The sequence below is a fragment of the Mytilus edulis genome, chromosome 1 (assembly GCF_963676685.1).
Source record: "Mytilus edulis chromosome 1, xbMytEdul2.2, whole genome shotgun sequence".
NCBI lineage: Eukaryota > Metazoa > Mollusca > Bivalvia > Mytilida > Mytilidae > Mytilus > Mytilus edulis.
In genome coordinates this window covers 125059160-125078393 of record NC_092344.1, presented here as the reverse complement: position 1 = coordinate 125078393, position 19234 = coordinate 125059160, and the positions used below count along the sequence as shown (strand labels likewise).

At 33.8% G+C, this 19234-nt stretch overlaps 5 protein-coding genes across 5 annotated transcripts in view; 4 read left to right on the top strand and 1 right to left on the bottom strand.

The window, feature by feature from the left end:
- Nucleotides 1-4718, top strand: part of LOC139518813 (structural maintenance of chromosomes protein 2-like) — a 36938-nt gene extending 32220 nt beyond the window's left edge. Inside the window, exons 23-24 of the mRNA XM_071310403.1 lie at nucleotides 589-736; nucleotides 3295-4718. Of these exons, the coding sequence (XP_071166504.1) occupies nucleotides 589-736; nucleotides 3295-3501 (355 nt within the window). The 3' untranslated portion in view covers nucleotides 3502-4718. The remainder of the gene's footprint in view (nucleotides 1-588; nucleotides 737-3294) is intronic.
- Nucleotides 4719-8123: 3405 nt separating this feature from the next.
- On the top strand, nucleotides 8124-8939 carry LOC139507607 (variable charge X-linked protein 3B-like). Its single transcript, XM_071295837.1, has one exon. It carries the CDS (start codon nucleotides 8124-8126, stop codon nucleotides 8937-8939), a length of 816 nt encoding a protein of 271 aa, XP_071151938.1.
- A 1155-nt stretch (nucleotides 8940-10094) lies between these two features.
- LOC139507490 (uncharacterized) lies at nucleotides 10095-10601 on the top strand. Its single transcript, XM_071295777.1, has one exon. The coding sequence runs from the start codon at nucleotides 10095-10097 to the stop codon at nucleotides 10599-10601; it is 507 nt and encodes a 168-aa protein (XP_071151878.1).
- A 670-nt stretch (nucleotides 10602-11271) lies between these two features.
- On the top strand, nucleotides 11272-11925 carry LOC139507351 (variable charge X-linked protein 3B-like). Its single transcript, XM_071295732.1, has one exon. The coding sequence runs from the start codon at nucleotides 11272-11274 to the stop codon at nucleotides 11923-11925; it is 654 nt and encodes a 217-aa protein (XP_071151833.1).
- Nucleotides 11926-12757: 832 nt separating this feature from the next.
- LOC139518908 (uncharacterized) lies at nucleotides 12758-18110 on the bottom strand. Its single transcript, XM_071310587.1, has 4 exons — nucleotides 18069-18110; nucleotides 16631-16749; nucleotides 14149-14286; nucleotides 12758-13232 (listed from the first exon to the last, which is right to left on the bottom strand). Exons 2-4 carry the CDS (start codon nucleotides 16742-16744, stop codon nucleotides 13110-13112), a joined length of 375 nt encoding a protein of 124 aa, XP_071166688.1. The 5' UTR covers nucleotides 16745-16749; nucleotides 18069-18110; the 3' UTR covers nucleotides 12758-13109.
- Nucleotides 18111-19234: the final 1124 nt, after the last annotated feature.

Below are 19234 nucleotides of genomic sequence, written 5' to 3'. Positions count from 1 at the left end.
TTTCTAGATCACTGATAGCCTTGTCCCTGATTTTAGCCATGTTGTTATTCAAGCCAGCACCATTATATATCCTGTTAATTCTTTTTCTAGATCACTGATAGCCTTGTCCCTGATTTTAGCCATGTTGTTATTCAAGCCATCACCATTATATATCCTGTTAATTCTCTTTCTAGATCACTGATAGCCTTGTCCCTGATTTTAGCCATGTTGTTATTTAAGGCAGCACCATTATATATCCTGTTAATTCTCTATCTAGATCACTGATAGCCTTGTCCCTGATTTTAGCCATGTTGTTATTCAAGCCAGCACCATTATATATCCTGTTAATTCTCTTTCTAGATCACTGATAGCCTTGTCCCTGATTTTAGCCATGTTGTTATTCAAGCCAGCACCATTATATATCCTGTTAATTCTCTTTCTAGATCACTGATAGCCTTGTCCCTGATTTTAGCCATGTTGTTATTCAAGCCAGCACCATTATATATCCTGTTAATTCTCTTTCTAGATCACTGATAGCCTTGTCCCTGATTTTAGCCGTGTTGTTATTTAAGCCAGCACCATTATATATCCTGTTAATTCTCTTTCTAGATCACTGATAGCCTTGTCCCTGATTTTAGCCATGTTGTTATTCAAGCCAGCACCATTATATATCCTGGATGAGGTTGATGCTGCTTTAGACATATCACACACACAGAACATTGGACAGATGATTAAATCTCACTTTAAACATTCACAGGTAATTATTGGACTACTTTTGTTGTTGTTTTTTCAATTTTATTAGCAATGCAGATGTTTGGAAGTGTCCTACTAATAAAACAGTGCTAATTTATGGTGTGGAAAGAATTGACAACAGGGACTAGAGGGTTGTTAAAAAACCGAAGTCATACTGTTTGAAAAAAATAATAAATACCATACTTTCAACATATTAATTGTTTTGGCATGTCTGAAGAAGTTTTCCCAAAATATGTACATTTAATGATTATTTATCCTTATTAAAACAAAATATTACAGATGATTTATAGTTGTTACATGCTATGGTAACACCTGTTTCATACATCAGGGCTCACGCTACCAGGCGACTTGGGTGAAGAAGTCGCCTTCCCGACCGTCACTTCGCTTTCCCCGACCCCCAAAAGCGAAATCAAGTCGCCCTGTTCTTGACGATACTCGCTTTCAGTCGCTTCCGTCATCGGACATTTTCAATTTTTACCAAGTTGATGAAACATCATTTTTTTATTGATAATTAAAGAAATTCAGACATAAAAGATTCATTATCTTTAGAAAAGAGGTAGAAGCATTGTCTTCGCAGTGTGTAGCAGGTTATTTGATAAAAATACAACTTTTTATCACTTCATGCATTTTCGCCAGTTCCGGTGTTTGTTACTCGAAAACGTACATCAACCTAAATTTCGGCGGCAAAATAAGTTTGTTACTTCATTTAAACGTGATAAAGTTGCCTCCAGTAAATGTTTAATCCATTTATTGCATTAAAAACGTCATGTTCCTTTTCAAATAACTTGTCAAACATCGTTTATTTTTGTAAATTTTCTTGCATTCGTCCGCCATTGACCGATTTCTAAACTACGGATCTGAACCGGACCAGCTATGACCGAAATCCGTACTTTTACAATAATTACTACGGACGCACGGACGGAACAGCTGACAGAAGAATATTGATCCCAAAGGATCAATTACGCATTCCACACACATTAAGAGACTTTTGGTTACATCTAATTGATTGGTGTATATAATTCCCTATATTTTTTTATGGATTGTTTCAAACTATCAAAGTTGCTTAACTCTGAGACTATTATACTAATTTCAATATATTATGGCCCAGCTTAATAACTTTTATATTTTTTTATGAGAAACACTGAATTTCATACACAAGATAATTTTTAATTAAATTGTAATAATGATATATTATAATTTCTTTACATTTTTTAAAATAATTTTTTTTTTAGTGCTAGATATTTAGTTGGAATAAGTTTCTCACAAGAACCTTAGTAAAACTTAAACAACTTTTAATTTCAAATGTTACTTTAATTGTATTTTTTTTACTCAGATATGAATTGAACAATTTAAAAAGAACATTATTTACATATGGCCCTTTATACTATTGTAAAATCCAAACATTGTAGCGCACCGCGCGAATGAGCACTTCTCTTTCAAATCTCACCACTTCTCTCTATCAGTTTCAAAAAGAGAAGTCACTTCTCCCTATAATTCTGAAGTAGTGTGAGCCCTGATACATTATGTGTTCAGCCAACTTTTGTATCAAATAAAGCCTTTTTACCCTTTGTCAACCACCTTATAATAGCACTGCACTGTATGATAAGAATTTACACATTTCGATACGTATCAGTTTTCATGATTTTATGTCAAATTTGTTTCATACATAAGATCTATGATCCAATAAAAATTCTACTACTTCAATCATTAGAATGCATTATGTCTTCAGTCAAAGGGAGATTAAATGTCTAGGTTGGATTGTTTCAAGATAATTAGAGAATCACATGACTAAATCTTTTAAGATGTGAACCGATGTCATGAATGATAAAAATAAAGGTCAAATTTTGATGGTTTTGACATTTACTGTTAAGAGTTTGACCCTTATGATATTGAAGATTGGGATTTTTTGGCTCTGGATGATCCGTAAAGTACCCCTTGACAAAAAGAATAATCGTCTTCTTGATAGTAGATTAAAACTGATTGTAAGAATTATACTTTTGTTTACAACATGAAAACTGGTACCTCATATAATTATTTTTTTTTCATTTATTGTATAGCAAGGTTTCTACAGGGTGGAAAATTGGATAAAAGCAAAACCAATTTTGTTTTATGTTTGACTTGAATTGTCAGACATATTTCAGAATTGGAGTCAATGCTGATATGGTTTTAACTTTTGAGATTTAACTTAGTCTTCAAACTTTTGCTATACAATGAAATGTTTATTGCATGATGTTGTTTGCTTCCCTCATATTAAGTTTAAAATAATATATTTAAAAGAACTGGTAAGAAATATTTCTGGCAAGGACAAGAAGTAGCTTAGAAGTAAGTTTAGAGCATGCTAGAAATTTTCTATTTGAAAGATTTGTAAACAAATTGTAATTTTATTTTCAGTTTATTGTGGTGTCTTTGAAAGACGGGATGTTTCAAAATGCCAACGTCTTATACAAGACACGGTTTATTGATGGTGTATCTACGGTGGAACGATTCACATCGACCACAGCGCCATCTACGTCACGAGATATAACGTAATGACTTTACCTACCTTTGATATTTTATTTTCAGTTCATCGTCGTCTCATTGAAGGATGGTATGTTTAATAACGCCAACGTTTTATACAAGACCCGGTTTGTAGATGGTGTTTCCACGGTAACCAGGTACGTTCAGCATCACAAATCAACGTCATCGTCAGCCAATAAAGAAAATGATTCAACGACAACAAAGAAGAAGCAGTCTGCAAAACGAGCCAGAGTTGAAGAGATAGCAACGTAGAGAAATGTTGTTTTGTAACATGATGTATATACCACAGAATGTGTTCTTTGTCATTACTCAGCACGATGTATATATAAATGTACAGTAGTTTTACATCTTTGTTCTACTTCATTCTTTTCTTTTACAAAACTTCTTATCTGTAAATCTGTTCGTTTGTACTTATAACTCATTGTATTCCTTCTTAGACATAAAGCGCTGTATATTACAAACTAAAATATACTTCAAATTTCTTACAGGTTTTGAGTCAAGTTATTATGTTAGAATTTAACTAAAACCATGCTACACACCCAACATAGCAAGACTTGCTTTAGAGTATTTAGATCAAAATAGGAGGTGTAAAAATAGTAAAACATAGGATTTCAGTCTTGTTTTATATTCATGTAAAAAGCTTGTCTTGTTTTAAGTATATTTATCTATGTTAATGTATTTAATTATTGTATAAAATGGTTTTAATTTCTGATAAGAGATTAATCAGCCCTGTTTTAGCAGCTAATGAATGGTACTGTTTTTTAGGTCTTGAATTACTTATTTAAATGGTGCTCTTTATGTATTCTATGTAGATAATAATCAGATAACAAATCATTTATGTAATTTCTGTCTTATGAATCTGTGTTTTACAAAGCTTATACAAATGCTGCTTGGTTTAATTTGGCAGCTGAATTTGCCGTCTGTTAGCCAGAAAATTTAGTGGCCCAGGTCAGAGGCTGAACCGAAAAATGAGGGTTCCCAACCCAGGATACAAGGGGGGTTGGGGTGTTCCTACCATATCGCCCTATTCAAATGCATTGAATGTCAAACCCCCCAAACTACCCCTGGATATGCAACTGCAGGCAAAAGTTTTGTAAACTGAGTCATTTTGCCAAAGCTATAGGGTATAACTGCTCTGAGAAAGATGTTAGTTTTGATTTAGGTAACTACAATTTAACTTTCTTGTAGAAAATATTGTTTATTTTCTTACAACAACCACACTGTGTTCACCAACAGTCTGACCTCATCACGTTAGAATTCATCACAATGGGGCCATATTTCATGTCATTTATGTAAAATTGGAGCTGGAGTTTATCTTATGTAGCAAAACTGATATTACTATACAAATGTAACTATTGAACAAATGAGAGATAAACAATAAATATAGGATAAAACTTTGTAAAAATAATGTCATCATTACTTGAGTGTAATTGTTCTATAATACAAAACCAATAAACATATGCAACAAAGTATGAGTGGAGTTATGTGTAATAACATGTCTTCTTGCCCAGTATTCCAGGCATGCAAAGACAACTTTTTCATGTTTTTATCCCCTGCTGCTAGGCTAAGGGAATATGAAGTGTTACCCTTGTCTGTTGCATTCATCCCGAAACGGGTTCTGTTCTCTAACTTTAGTTTCCTTCAACCAAGTGTTATAAAACTTTTACACAATGCTTAATAATTTACCACAAAACACAGGTCAAGTTTGAAATTGGGTGGTGTCACTATAACAGTTCATATGACCCTTACACACATAAAAATAGGGGAAAAAATTGTTTCTGTTTTCTCAATTTAGGTTTGCCCCAACCAAATATTATGAAACTTACACTGTTTATAACCACAAAACATAGATTAAGTTGGTGGCATCTCTTTTAACATATATATCTCCATTTATTTTTATGCCCCCCACCGTAACAGAGTTGACATTAAGTTTTACCCATGTCAGTATGTACATCAAGTTATATGCACAATGCTCATTACCACAAAACACAGATCAATTTAGAATTTTGGTGGAGTCATTTGAACAGTACGAGAGCTATGCCCTTTACAAACGGAAAAATTGCTAAATGTTTTGTTTCCATTTTCTAACTTTTTTGCCTCAACCAAATTTTATAGAGGCATCATTTTCAAAGTCTTGACAGACAGAAATGTAATCATTTAAATCTTGTTTGTACTGTTAGTACCTACTTGGTATACAGTATTCTTTGTGTGTCATCAAAACAAAAACAGGAGTTCAGAGACTGGTAGTAAAAATTCAAGATGCCACACACAATATTATTGTAAGTGCTACCCTATACCACATTATATAATTATTCTTTTTTTTTATTCAACAACAATATTGCATATTTTGTTAACATATTTCTTCACTGATTACTGGAACAGCTAATTCTAAGTGAAGATCCCTGTATATAAGTACCTAAAGACCAGGCTATCTTCATATATTATTCATCAATAAGACATTATTTCTTTATGACATTACTATATTCTAAATAGGAACCTTATATCGACAACAGTAGCTCTATAATATTGTTAGTTATCTGATATATGTTGAGAGTAAAAAATGAGTAATGGGTTACAATAGTTTTTTCAGAATTTAGTTGACAGTGGCGTAGCCAGGGTTGAAATGATGTGGATGTTTTGCCGAGCGGAGCGAGCCGAAAAATGTTTTGGACCTTTTTGTGCAGAAAAATATTTTTTATTTAAGCACATGTACTCCCCCAGAATCCGACACTAGTTAGATTTTTGTTTAAATTCAAAATACCCACCAATTCATATATTTATATTTTTAACCCAATTTTATTGTTTCCTTGAAACTACCATCATTCAATTCATAAATATTTGATGTAAAGTTTCCCACCCAATCTTCTATTTGACATATCAAAAACCGTTTAAACGGACCCCATTACAGCGGCACTTCTGTATAATTTAGGAACTTCGGAGTATAGGAACTGAAGTGACTTCTCTTTCCAGGAATTGGAGTCTATAACCTTGGGTTTTTTATTACTGAGCTAAACGCATGCATGAGACATAAAAATACTGGGCGTCCGATCGTCCGGTCTTGTTAGCACTCTCATGTGTACAATTCTTGTCAGATTAAGTGAAACTCATATCATAAGCAATGTCTTTGACAATTTCGAAAATAATTCGTAATCAAATATTTTTAAGCAGTATAATGACCCTTTGAAATATAAATTGTAATGGAAATCCCATTTCATTTGCTGTGAAGCTTTTATTTCTTTTTAGATATTGAAAATAAAAAAGAAAACGAAACAAAACAAAAGTTTTTTTTTAGTTATTCCCTTGTTCCTTGGTTTTTGATAGATAAAATATGACATGTAATGTGCATGGCGGGGAATATTGGATCTTTGTTCTTTACTGAATGAAAATAAAATTAGTATTTGAACCTAGATAGAAACGGGAATTCATAAGCCTAGGACTTATCACGATCTATTACAAATTGATTTGTTTTATCACGTCGTTTACAATGTCGCAAGAAACGATATCAGGATGGCATCAGGCGCGTAGCTCCCTATACGCTAACACGCAGTTGCGTGCACATCGATTCGGCAAGCAAAAAAAAAATGACAAAATAAAAATTTATAATTTAAAATTAATTATGGTTAAAGGAAACACATATGTTGTCACTTTTTTAATTGATGAACTGTCATTAAAAAACGGCATTTCAAAATAAACGTTTCATTGGAGATCATTTACAAATCGGACAGTAACTTGTATCTTTACCATGTTTACCAGATTTGAATTTATTATACTCAGTCTAAGACGTGTAGTTTCGGAGCACATTTTACAGAGTACGGCTTATCTGTTTGCGATGCGATGTGCCAATCGATCATTAGATTTATCGAAACCCTTTGATATAATTGAAAATATGCCGAGGCGATGTATTCGACAGACTACCAGAGCCAATAATCCCTGAAAACAGCATTGGAAAGTCTCATTATATTTTGCGTTCACACACGTAGACCATATGATTACGGTATATGGAATTGGAGAGTAGAGGGTGTCTGGTATTATCAGAAAATAGCTTCTTTGTGTCATATCTGCTTCCTCGTGTTGTAGGAAAAATAACCAACAAATAATTCTCAACATTGTCTGAGACATAAAAAAAATCACCTTGCATGATGTATTTGGCGGACAATTTCAATCGGGAGGTCGCTCGATGGAGAACACGTACGCTGGTTTATAACATCTCGCGAGTGCTACTGTGCAGATCAATCAATGTATTAAGTCTGTTAAAAACAAATGTACGATCAACAACGAACAACGACAGGTTATCATCGCTAGCATTTAACTGCATATTGATTTGGATTTCAGTGTGAATGTTGACAAAGTAATAGAGAAGTTCGTTTCTGCTTAGACCCGAAGAGCAGATTTTGGTCAATTTTGAGTAAATTCTGTAATTCAAAAATGTGTTGTTTATGTATTAAATTAACCATGACTTACTCTATTCAGAAGATTCAAGTATTGAAAGTTTTACGTTCATAAATTGTTTATAAGTCCTATCTACATGTAGCTCCTCTTTAAACCGTCCTATGACTGAAAACCGAAAAAAAAAACATTTTTCTGCATTAAAGGGTCCCAAAATTTTTTCCACTCGCTCTGCTCGGCGGTAGTTGGCTTGCTTGCACATCGTTTTCTTCTAGCTACGCCCCTGGGCATGGTGTTTTAGTTGTTAGTTGCTATAGTCAAATGAGAAGCCATCACTCCACTAGGTTCAATTTCAGATGAAATATGTCCACGGGTCTGCGTATCAGTCCTCTCCGCTTGCCTTGGCCGATGACATAGACTATTTTTACGAACAAAAGTTAACTTGAAACACTATTCTGCGATTCAACTATCAAACTAAATTATCCTAAATGAAAGACCAGGCATACTGCTTCGAAAATGACTGGACGTTACCCTCATGTCCTCAGCCTTGTTACATTTGGATACTTCCGAGTGATCAACCAAAGAGAAAACTGACATGTAATGATCAACCAATGAGTAAACTGACGTATAATGATCAACCAATGAGTAAACTGACGTATAATGATCAACCAAAGAGAAAACTGACATGTAATGATCAACCAATGGGTAAGCTGACATACAATGTTCAACCAATGAGTAAACTGACATACAATGATCAACCAAAGAGTAAACTGACATACAATGATCAACCAAAGAGTAAACTGACATGTAATGATCAACCAATGAGTAAACTGACATATAATGATCAACCAATGAGTAAACTGACGTATAATGATCAACCAAAGAGAAAACTGACATGTAATGATCAACCAATGGGTAAGCCGACATGTAATGATCAACCAATGAGTAAGCTGACATGTTATGATCAACCAATGAGTAAGCTGACATGTTATGATCAACCAATGAGTAAACTGACATATAATGATCAACCAATGAGTAAGCTGACATATAATGATCAACCAATGAGTATACTGACACAAAATGATCAACCAATGGGTAAGCCGACATGTAAGGATCAACCAATGAGTAAGCTGACATATAATGACCAAACAAAGAGTAAGCTGACATATAATGATCAACCAATGAGTAAACTGACATATAATGATCAACCAATGAGTAAGCCGACATGTAATGACCAAACAAAGAGTAAGCCGACATGTTATGATCAACCAATGAATAAACTGAATATAATGATCAACCAATGAGTAAACTGGCATATAATGATAAACCAATGGGTAAACTGACGTAATAATCAGCCAATGAGTAAGCCGACATGTAATGATCAACCAATGAGTAAGCTGACATGTAATGACCAATCAATGAGTAAACTGACATGTAATGATCAACCAATGGGTAAGCCGACATGTAATGATCAACCAATGAGTCAGCTGACATGTAATGATCAACCAATGGGTAAGCCGACATGTAATGATCAACCAATGAGTAAGCTGACATGTAATGACCAATCAATGAGTAAACTGACATGTAATGATCAACCAATGGGTAAGCCGACATGTAATGATCAACCAATGAGTATACTGACATGTAATGATCAACCAATGAGTAAACTGACATAATGTTGAACCAATGAGTATACTGACATGTAATGATCAGCCAATGAGTAAGCCGACATGTAATGATCAACCAATGAGTAAACTGACATGTAATGACCAATCAATGAGTAAACTGACATGTAATGATCAACCAATGGGTAAGCCGACATGTAATGATCAACCAATGAGTTAGTTGACAAAATGATTAACCAATGAGTAATCTGACATATAATGATCAACCAATGAGTAAACTGACATAATGTTGAACCAATGAGTATACTGACATGTAATGATCCACCAATGAGTATACTGACATGTAATGATCAACCAATGAGTAAACTGACATAATGTTGAACCAATGAGTATACTGACATGTAATGATCAGCCAATGAGTAAGCTGACATATAATGATCAACCAATGAGTATACTGACACAAAATGATCAACCAATGGGTAAGCCGACATGTAATGATCAACCAATGAATAAGCTGACATATAATGACCAAACAAAGAGTAAGCTGACATATAATGATCAACCAATGAGTAAGCCGACATGTAATGATCAACCAATGAGTAAGCTGACATGACATGATCAACCAATGGGTAAACTGACATATAATGATCAACCAATGAGTAAACTGACATATAATGATCAACCAAAGAGTAAACTGACATGTAATGATCAACCAATGGGTAAGCCGTCATGTAATGATCAACCAATGAGTAAGCTGACATGTTATGATCAACCAATGAGTAAACTGACATATAATGATCAACAATGAGTAAGCTGACATAAAATGATCAACCAATGAGTATACTGACACAAAATGATCAACCAATTGGTAAGCCGACATGTAATGATCAACCAATGAGTAAGCTGACATATAATGACCAAACAAATAGTAAACTGACATATAATGATCAACCAATGAGTAAACTGACATATAATGATCAACCAATGAGTAAGCCGACATGTAATGACCAAACAAAGAGTAAGCCGACATGTTATGATCAACCAATGAATAAACTGACATATAATGATCAACCAATGAGTAAACTGACATTTAATGATCAACCAATGGGTAAACTGACATGTAATGATCAGCCAATGAGTAAACTGACATATAATGATCAACCTATGAGCAAACTGACATGTAATAATCAACCAATGAGTAAGCCGACATGTAATGATCAACCAATGAGTAAGCTGACATGTCATGACCAATCAATGAGTAAACTGACATGTAATGATCAACCAATGGGTAAGCCGACATGTTATGATCAACCAATGAGTAAGTTGACATGTAATGAATAACCAATGAGTAATCTGACATATAATGATCAACCAATGAGTAAACTGACATAATCTTCAACCAATGAGTATACTGACATGTAATGATCCATCAATGAGTATACTGACATGTAATGATCAACCAATGAGTAAACTGACATAATGTTGAACCAATGAGTATACTGACATGTAATGATCAGCCAATGAGTAATCATACACGTAATGATCAACCAATGAGTAAGCCCACATATAATGATCAACCATTGAGTAAAGTGACATGTAATGATCAACCAATGAGTATATATTTTTTTTTTAAACATATTTATTTTTAGTGGATTGGGAAACAAGTTTTGCAACTTATATTAATCCCTTTCCACTTTGCGGGTATGAGTGCATCCTTGTAGCGGCATTAGCCTACTCGAAATCTACAAGGGTGTCTTTAACGTGAAAGAGATATGGATCTCTCTTAACACAGGTCAGCCATTTATCAGCCCCTTCCGACAGACTATCATTGTTTCCTCAAGACCATACTCGCAAATGGTGTCAAGGGAGAGCCGAAAATTGAGTTCCTGAAATTTTCATCCCGAACGGGAATCGAACCAGGAACCTTTGTGTTAGAAGTCCGATGCACTACACCACGGCCCTGACATGTAATGATCAATCAATGAGTAAACTGACATGTAATGATTAACCAATGAGTAAACTGATATGTAATGATCAACCAATGAGTAAACTGATACATAATGATCAACCAATGAGTAAGCCGACATGTAATGACCAACCGATGAGTAAACTGACATATAATGATCAACCAATGAGTAAATTGACATGTAATGACCAACCGATGAGTAAACTGACATATAATGATCAACCAATGAGTAAATTGACATATAATGATCAACCAATGAGTAAATTGACATGTAATGACCAACCGATGAGTAAACTGACATATAATGATCAACCAATGAGTAAATTGACATATAATGATCAACCAATGAGTAAATTGACATGTAATGACCAACCAATAAGTAAACTGACATGTAATGACCAAACAAAGAGTAAGCTGACATATAATGATCAACCAATGAGTAAACTGACATGTAATGATCAACCAATGAGTAAACTGACATGTAATGACCAACCAATAAGTAAACTGACATGTTATGACCAAACAAAGAGTAAGCTGACATATAATGATCAACCAATGAGTAAACTGACATGTAATGACCAACCAATGAGTAAGCTGACATGTAATGATCAACCAATGAGTAAACTGACATGTAATGATCAACCAATGAGTAAGCTGACATGTAATAATCAACCAATGAATAAGCTGACATCATTATGATCATCCAATGAGTAAGGTGACATGTAATGATAAACCAATGAGGAAACTGACATGTAATGAACAACCAATGAGTAAACTGACATCATTATGATCAACCAATGAGTAAGCTTACATATCATAATGATAAATCAACGAGTGAGCTGACATGTAATTATAAACCAATGAGTAACTCGTTTTATAATTGTCCATATGAATAACAGCAATAAAAGTAATTCAGCAGAGAATATGGTTATTTCCTCGTAATTCTAAATCATGCTGTTGTCCTGTTTTCAATCACTTGTATCCCTTTTCTGTCCATAAAACATGGCTCTGAGATTTCAAAATGAAAAGTAAATACTGTCAAATCTAATTTAACATAAATGGGGAATGTGTCCATGGGATGATGCTCAAACTTGCATATAACTTTCTAAAGGGACATAACACAAAAACTGTAAAAGTGACGCTACCCAAATTTGTACTTCTCTGAGTTTTGGGGTTATAATCATATACACAATCTTAAGTTAGAGAAAGGAAACTAAATGTAATGGGGCATAAATCTAGAATGGTAAAAGTGACACCACCAAAATTTGAACTTGATCTGTGTTTTGTGGGAATAGCTATGTGCACAAGTTTCATAACCTTCGGTTGAGGCAAACTAAAGTTAGCGATTAGAAACGAATGTTTAGCAGTTTTCCAATTTGTAAGGGGCATGAATCTAGAACGGTAAACTTGACGCCACCAAAATTCATTCTTGATCTGTTATTGTTCAGAAACCAAATATATCTTCTGACGACCACGACATGATAGCATTATAAGATCTCAAAACAATCGAATAAAAACATATAAGTCTAAGTAAGAACACAAAAATTTCATATAAAAAGAGCACATGATGTATTTTTCATTATTATTAATAGTTTTACAAATCAGTAGCAAAATCCGAAAAGATTGGCAGCATTCTAAAGTTGGTCTTTTAAATCAAAATCCACTGATAGTAATGAAGAAATCACTGGTAAACGTTGGTACAGATCTTAGTTTCCTTCGTTTGTGTGCTATAAATCAGTCTGTATAAGACAGTCAGTTTGGAACATAATTGTTTCCAATCACAGTTACGGTATTAATATATATCTGTTCTTATATATTGTTTTCAGTTGAAAACACAATTTCAATCCATAGTTATATTATATATTTGTCTTTGTTTATTGTTTTCAGTTAAGAACATAGTTTCCATTAATATCAATATTGTTTGTCTTAGAGTACATATTATTGGATTGCTGAGACAAACATCCTTTGAATGAGTTTAGTCTTATATCAATTTCTCCATCTTCAAGCTGAAAAAGAAAACATAAGATGAATATGACAATAAAATAAAGATATGTGGCATGATTGCCAATGAGATAACTTTCCACAAGATTTAATGGTAGACAACTTGCTCACAAGGCAATAAACCAAAACCTGAAACTAAAATATAACAATTCATAGCTCGAGACATTGGTCTTATAATAACTCTTGAGAAAAATTGTTATTTTAGGCCATGTTTTCCTTTGACTGTATATGATGTCTTTACACTTAATCCATTGGATGTGTACTGATTGATAATTTAGTCTTAGATGCATGATTTTTTTTTTTAGTTGTAACTGACTTTCTGCCAGTTACTGTGAATACTCTCAGATCTGTACTTAATGTCTTTTTGTTGTTGGGATGTTCAAGAACTTGGTCACATCCACGTTGTGTTTTTGTTATATGTATTTCTTTTTGTATCCATCTAATGATTTAAGCCTTTTCAACTGATTTCTGATAGTTGTTATTATGTTGAACTGTTACAACACAGTCCCAAGTTAGGGGAGGGTTGGGATCCTACTTACATGTTTAACCCCCACCACATTCTGAATGTATGTATCTGTCCCAAGTCAGGAGCCTGTAATTCAGTGGTTGTCGTTTGTTGCTGTGTTACATATTTATCTTTTTGTAGGCTGTTAGTTTTCTTGTTTGAATTGTTTTACATTTGTGATTTCGGGGCCTTTTAAATCTGACTATACTGTATAGGCTTTGCTTATTGTTTTAAAGCTGTGCAGTGACCCATAGCTGTTAATTTCTGTGTCATTTGGTCTCTTATGGAGAGTTGCTTCATTGGCAATCATACCACATCTTCTTTTTTATATCTTCTGTGCCATTTCTGTACATTTCTACAAAGATAATTCTTAACACTGACTTTGATATACTTAAATGGTTATGCAATACACTTACTAGGTCATTTTTGTAGAGTTCATCAAAGCAGAATTTTGACATGCACTCTCTGACACACATTAATTGGTCCACACCTTTATGAGCAAGACAGTCTGGTCTTCCTTCACAAGGATTTTTGGCACTTCTATATTTTTTATCCTGAAAAAAAAGTTCCAAGACTTTAATGATTAATTGAAAAAGTTAGGATCAGCCTTATTTAAATATGAAAATTAGCAAACCTGAATGAAGCCTAAAAATTAAATTCTTCATCATGATTTAAAACTTTTATATATAATCTAAGAAGATATCTCTCACATCTTCGCTAGCCAAGGGTTACGATCTACTCCCGCTCTCTCCACCCTTGGCGGATTGAGATAAAATTTCGTAGACGCAGGATAAGCATTTTCATTGGTTACAGTCGAAACTCGCTGCATCCAATCAAAAAGCGTACATAACATGATCACGTGTAAATGTAGAAGGTGTTTGTAAACAATTGCCACGTGTTTATTGTGCAACAAGTCTTTACATCCCTAAACATACGACTATATTTAGTTACAACTTGAATGTTTTTAATCAACTAATAGAAGTTCCTGTGTATGTTTCATGCACTTATGCATGAATGTTGACGTATATTTTCAAGTTCAAGTGCTACCATTGGTTAAGAATAATGTATTCGGAATGGGCGTGACTTTAATCTTCCGATAGGTGGCACAACATTGTTTTCACAAATGTTGGCTTAATCTGCCAAGAGTGGAGAGAGCGGGAGTGGATCGTAACCCTTGGCTAGCGAAGATGTATCTCTCAGTGAACACTATAAAACATATGTGAGTAAGTACTAAGAGAAAGTAGAGCACCAGATTAACATGAAATTAATAATATCAAGTTAAGTCAATGTTTTGACCAGTGGATCAAGATCATTCATTCAATTATTAATATTTATTAATTGAGTTTGAAGTTTTATTTGCTCATAAATGACCAGTCCACAATGAAAAAGATAGTGTGTCTGTGGATTAAAGGATTAATATAAACAATAATATTTTGCAAAATTAAAAAAAAATGTATATGTACATAATGCATATACAAACAAGAGGCTCTCAAGAGCCTGAATCGCTCACCTTAATTCTTTTGGTTAAATCTCTCATCAATGATTATTTTGGCTTTTCAATTTATTTAAATGTTTTTTGGATCGTCCTATTTTCTTCAAAAGCCAAAAAAAATAATCATTTTCTCCTATGTTCTATTTTAGCCATAGGAGCTATGTTTCTTGACATACAAGTAAATAAAATATAAAATTTATACTAGATACTCTGAAACTCATTTAGCCTAAGTTTGGCTGAAATTGATACAGCAGTTTCAAAGGAGAAGATTTTTTAAAGTAACAACATGATGAACAAATTGTGAAAAAAGTCTTTAAAGGGCAATAACTCCTTAAGTGGTCAATTGACAATTTTGGTCAAATTGACTTAATTGAAGATCTTACTTTGCTGAACATTATTGCTGTTTACAGTTTATTTCTATCTATAATTATATTCAAGATAATAAACAAAAACAGCAAAATTTCCTTAAAATTATCAATTCAGGGGCAGCAACCCAACAACAGGTTGTCTGATTTATCTGAAAATTTCAGGGCAGATAGATCTTGACCTGATAAACAATATTACCCCATGTCAGATTTGCTCTAAATGCTTTGGTTTAAGGGTTATAAGCCAAAAACTGCATTTGACCCCTATGTTCTATTTTTAGCAATGGCGACCATGTTTGTTGATAGATCATAACTTCGGATACAATTTACAAACTAAATACCCTAAGGAACATTCAATTAAAGTTTGGAAGTATTTGGCCCAGTAGTTTCAGAGGAGAAGATTTTTGTAAAAGATTACTAAGATTTACGAAAAATGGTTAAAAATTGACTATAAAGGGCAATAACTCCTAAAGGGGTCAACTGACTATTTCCGTCATGTTGACTTATTTGTAAATCTTACTTTGCTGAACATTATTCCTGTTTACAGTTTATCTCTATCTATAATAATATTCAAGATAATAACCAAAAACAGCAAAATTTCCTTAAAATTACCAATTCAGGGGCAGCAACCCAACAACGGGTTGTCTGATTCATCTGAAAATTTCAGGGCAGATAGATGTTGACCTGATAAACAATATTACCCCCATGTCAGATTTGCTCTAAATGCTTTGGTTTTTGAGTTATAAGCCAAAAACTGCATTTGACCCCTATGTTCTATTTTTAGCAATGGCGACCATGTTTGTTGATAGATCAAAACTTCGGATACAATTTATAAATTAGATACCCTAAGGAACATTCAGTTAAAGTTTGAAAGTATTTGGCCCAGTAGTTTCAGAGGAGAAGATTCTTGAAATAGTTTACGACGACAGACGACGGACGACAGACGACGACGGACGCCAAGTGATGGCATAAGCTCACTTGTCCCTTCGGGACAGGTGAGCTAAAAAGTATTCCATACTTCATGTACTTCATAGGACTTACATCTCGTTTCTTTTTGTAAGTGTAACGCTTGAACTGGTACATAGTATGCTGACAGAAAACTTCCAACAACAATAAACTGATGATAAAAAATAAAATCTTCACTTTACCATCCATATCACCTATAAAACACAAAAACAGGTAAAATAAGATTGAGAATGGAAATGTTCACTTTACCATCCATATGAACTATAATACAAACAATTAAACTACACATCAAAATCTTTACTATTAGTATTAATCAATGAAATTTATGGATTTGGGTTAACAAAAGACCACACAGTTATACTTTATATCATTGGAAAGAGGAGAACAAGACTCATCAAAATATTAATGTATTTGTTGTCTACAGTTTAGCATAATTTGGCCTACAATAAACATATTTACACTTTTGATATTTTGCCTCCGAATGAACTTATATCACCTCCGAATAACCTTCCAACGTTAAGTAACAATCACTTTTTAGTTGTGACGTTAAATGTTTTGAATTATGATGTCAAAGTTTATGGGAACCACCTGTGTGATTTAAATGGCGGACAAATTTGCATACAAGTGTAAATGTGTGTAATGGTGGTCACTTTGTTTACTTGTTTATTCTATTTATTTGAGGCAATTGGTTAATATTAGTATAACTTAAAGTTCCGTTACTCTTTCTCCTGAGACCGGCCATATAATTATTCTTGTCAGGACTTCCTGCTTCTTGCATGTGCCCGACATCCGGCCCGGTCATTGTCACTAGGAACTATAAGTTTGCTGTCACTCACTGTGTTTGGGGCAGTCTACACTTAGGATTTGAAATGAGCAGACGCTCATACAATTTGGCTTGCAAATATGGAACTTCACAATGACAAGTAGACTAGCCACCACCGTATATTGTATTATTCTTGTGTGTAGATAATGTAACTTATATTTAACCATAATGTATGTCTTTAAATAAACATCTTGTTTATATTAATGTGTTTTGCGTAGTTTGTCCAATATCCCAGAACTTGGGTAGACAAACTGGAAAAAGAAGCCATTGGAAACTTCCACTCCCGTTACATATGTCTATTGGCATGAAGTTAAAGATTATCTACAAAAAGAGGTTTATGTACAGCATTGATGTATTTTAAAAACACTTGTAAATAAGCTTATTATAATTCTTAGTCTTAGCATAGGCACTTGTTTCTATTCATGGGAAGACCTACTATCCACGTGTAAATATTCGTGGATAGTGGGTCTTCCGAAGGATAGAAACAAGTGCCTGAGAGTCTTATAAAAAATATAAGGCCTTAAACCTGTTGCTGTTACTCGACTTTCGTTTTCTTGGGCATGAGTTTAAAAAATACTAAATATGAGACCCCTTACATTTGTTTGCCTTTATATCATATTTCTATCTGACCAAAGAACAGAACTAAGAATACAAAAATGTATATTTTTTTTTCTCTCGGCAAAATTTTACCGGAACTTCTGTATATTACGGACCAATGTCGGATTGCAATTCCGTGTCAGAAAGATCATCCTATGGCTACAATGTTAAGAAATGAGAAAAGAAAATTGCGTAGTAAAGTAAGAATGGAACAAGCACTTAGTCGGCAAAATCTCTACCAGCAGATAATGGACAACCCAAATTCTCAACTTTTCTACAGACTCATAAATAGGAATCGCAGCAATCAACAAACCTCAACAAATTGCTTGAAAATTGATGAAAATTATAATTATGTTCCTGAAGAACAAAGGAAAAGTTTTGCCAAATACTATGAAGATCTTAGTGTACCAAAAGAGAATATATATGAAAATGGCTATCTTAATCTCTGCAAAATTAGGCAGCAACTGTACGAACAAGCAATAGACAAAGCTGAAGACCCAGAACAGTTTACAGAGTCTGAAGTCATGAAGGCAATTGGCAAGCTCAATACTAAAAAAAGTGCAGATGAATCTGGAATAACAGCTGAGCATCTACAAAATTCAAAATCAAGCGTCTCTCCTGTGCTAACCTCAATATTTAACAACATAATATTGAAAAGAACAGTACCAGTATCATTTAAATTTGGCATACTTACACCAGTACTGAAAAAACAAAAAGATCCAACTGTTATGGGCAATTATCGGGGAATAACAGTAACACCTACTATTGGAAAAACTTTTGAATATGCCTTTCTGGAAAAGCTTAATCTAAAATCAGAAACACTCCTACAATTTGGATTTACAGAAGGACTGTCACCAATCATGTCAAGCCTGCTCATATCAGAATCTCGATATGAAATAAAAAAACCAACTGAAAACTTCTTTATATCTGTTCTTGACGTACAATCAGCATTTGATGTCGTACAGCATATCATCTTAATGGATAAGGCTATTGACCAAAATATGCATCCAACTTATTGGAAAATACTAACAGAACTATATGAAGGGCTTACTTCCAAAGTAAAATGGATGGATGGACTTAGTGAACCATTTAAAATCAAGCAAGGTGTAAGGCAAGGCGGTATACTTTCAACACACTTATACAAAATATTTGTACAAGACCTATTAGTAGAGCTAGAACAGAACTCTTTGGGTTATCATTTGGGAGACATATATGTAGGGGCACCAACTTGTGCAGATGATATAGCCTTTATCTCAAAC

Excerpts from the sequence above, each read along its gene's own strand:
- LOC139507607 (XM_071295837.1), top strand. The coding sequence starts at position 8,124 with ATGAAAGACCAGGCATACTGCTTCGAAAATGACTGGACGTTACCCTCA.
- LOC139507490 (XM_071295777.1), top strand. The coding sequence starts at position 10,095 with ATGAGTATACTGACACAAAATGATCAACCAATTGGTAAGCCGACATGT.
- LOC139507351 (XM_071295732.1), top strand. The coding sequence starts at position 11,272 with ATGAGTAAACTGATATGTAATGATCAACCAATGAGTAAACTGATACAT.
- LOC139518908 (XM_071310587.1), bottom strand. The coding sequence starts at position 16,744 with ATGGATGGTAAAGTGAAGATTTTATTTTTTATCATCAGTTTATTGTTG. Across the intron at positions 14,287-16,630 it reads CTTACAAAAAGAAACGAGAT|GATAAAAAATATAGAAGTGC; the intron begins GTAAGTCCTATG and ends CTTTTTTTTCAG. Across the intron at positions 13,233-14,148 it reads AACTCTACAAAAATGACCTA|CTTGAAGATGGAGAAATTGA; the intron begins GTAAGTGTATTG and ends TTTCTTTTTCAG.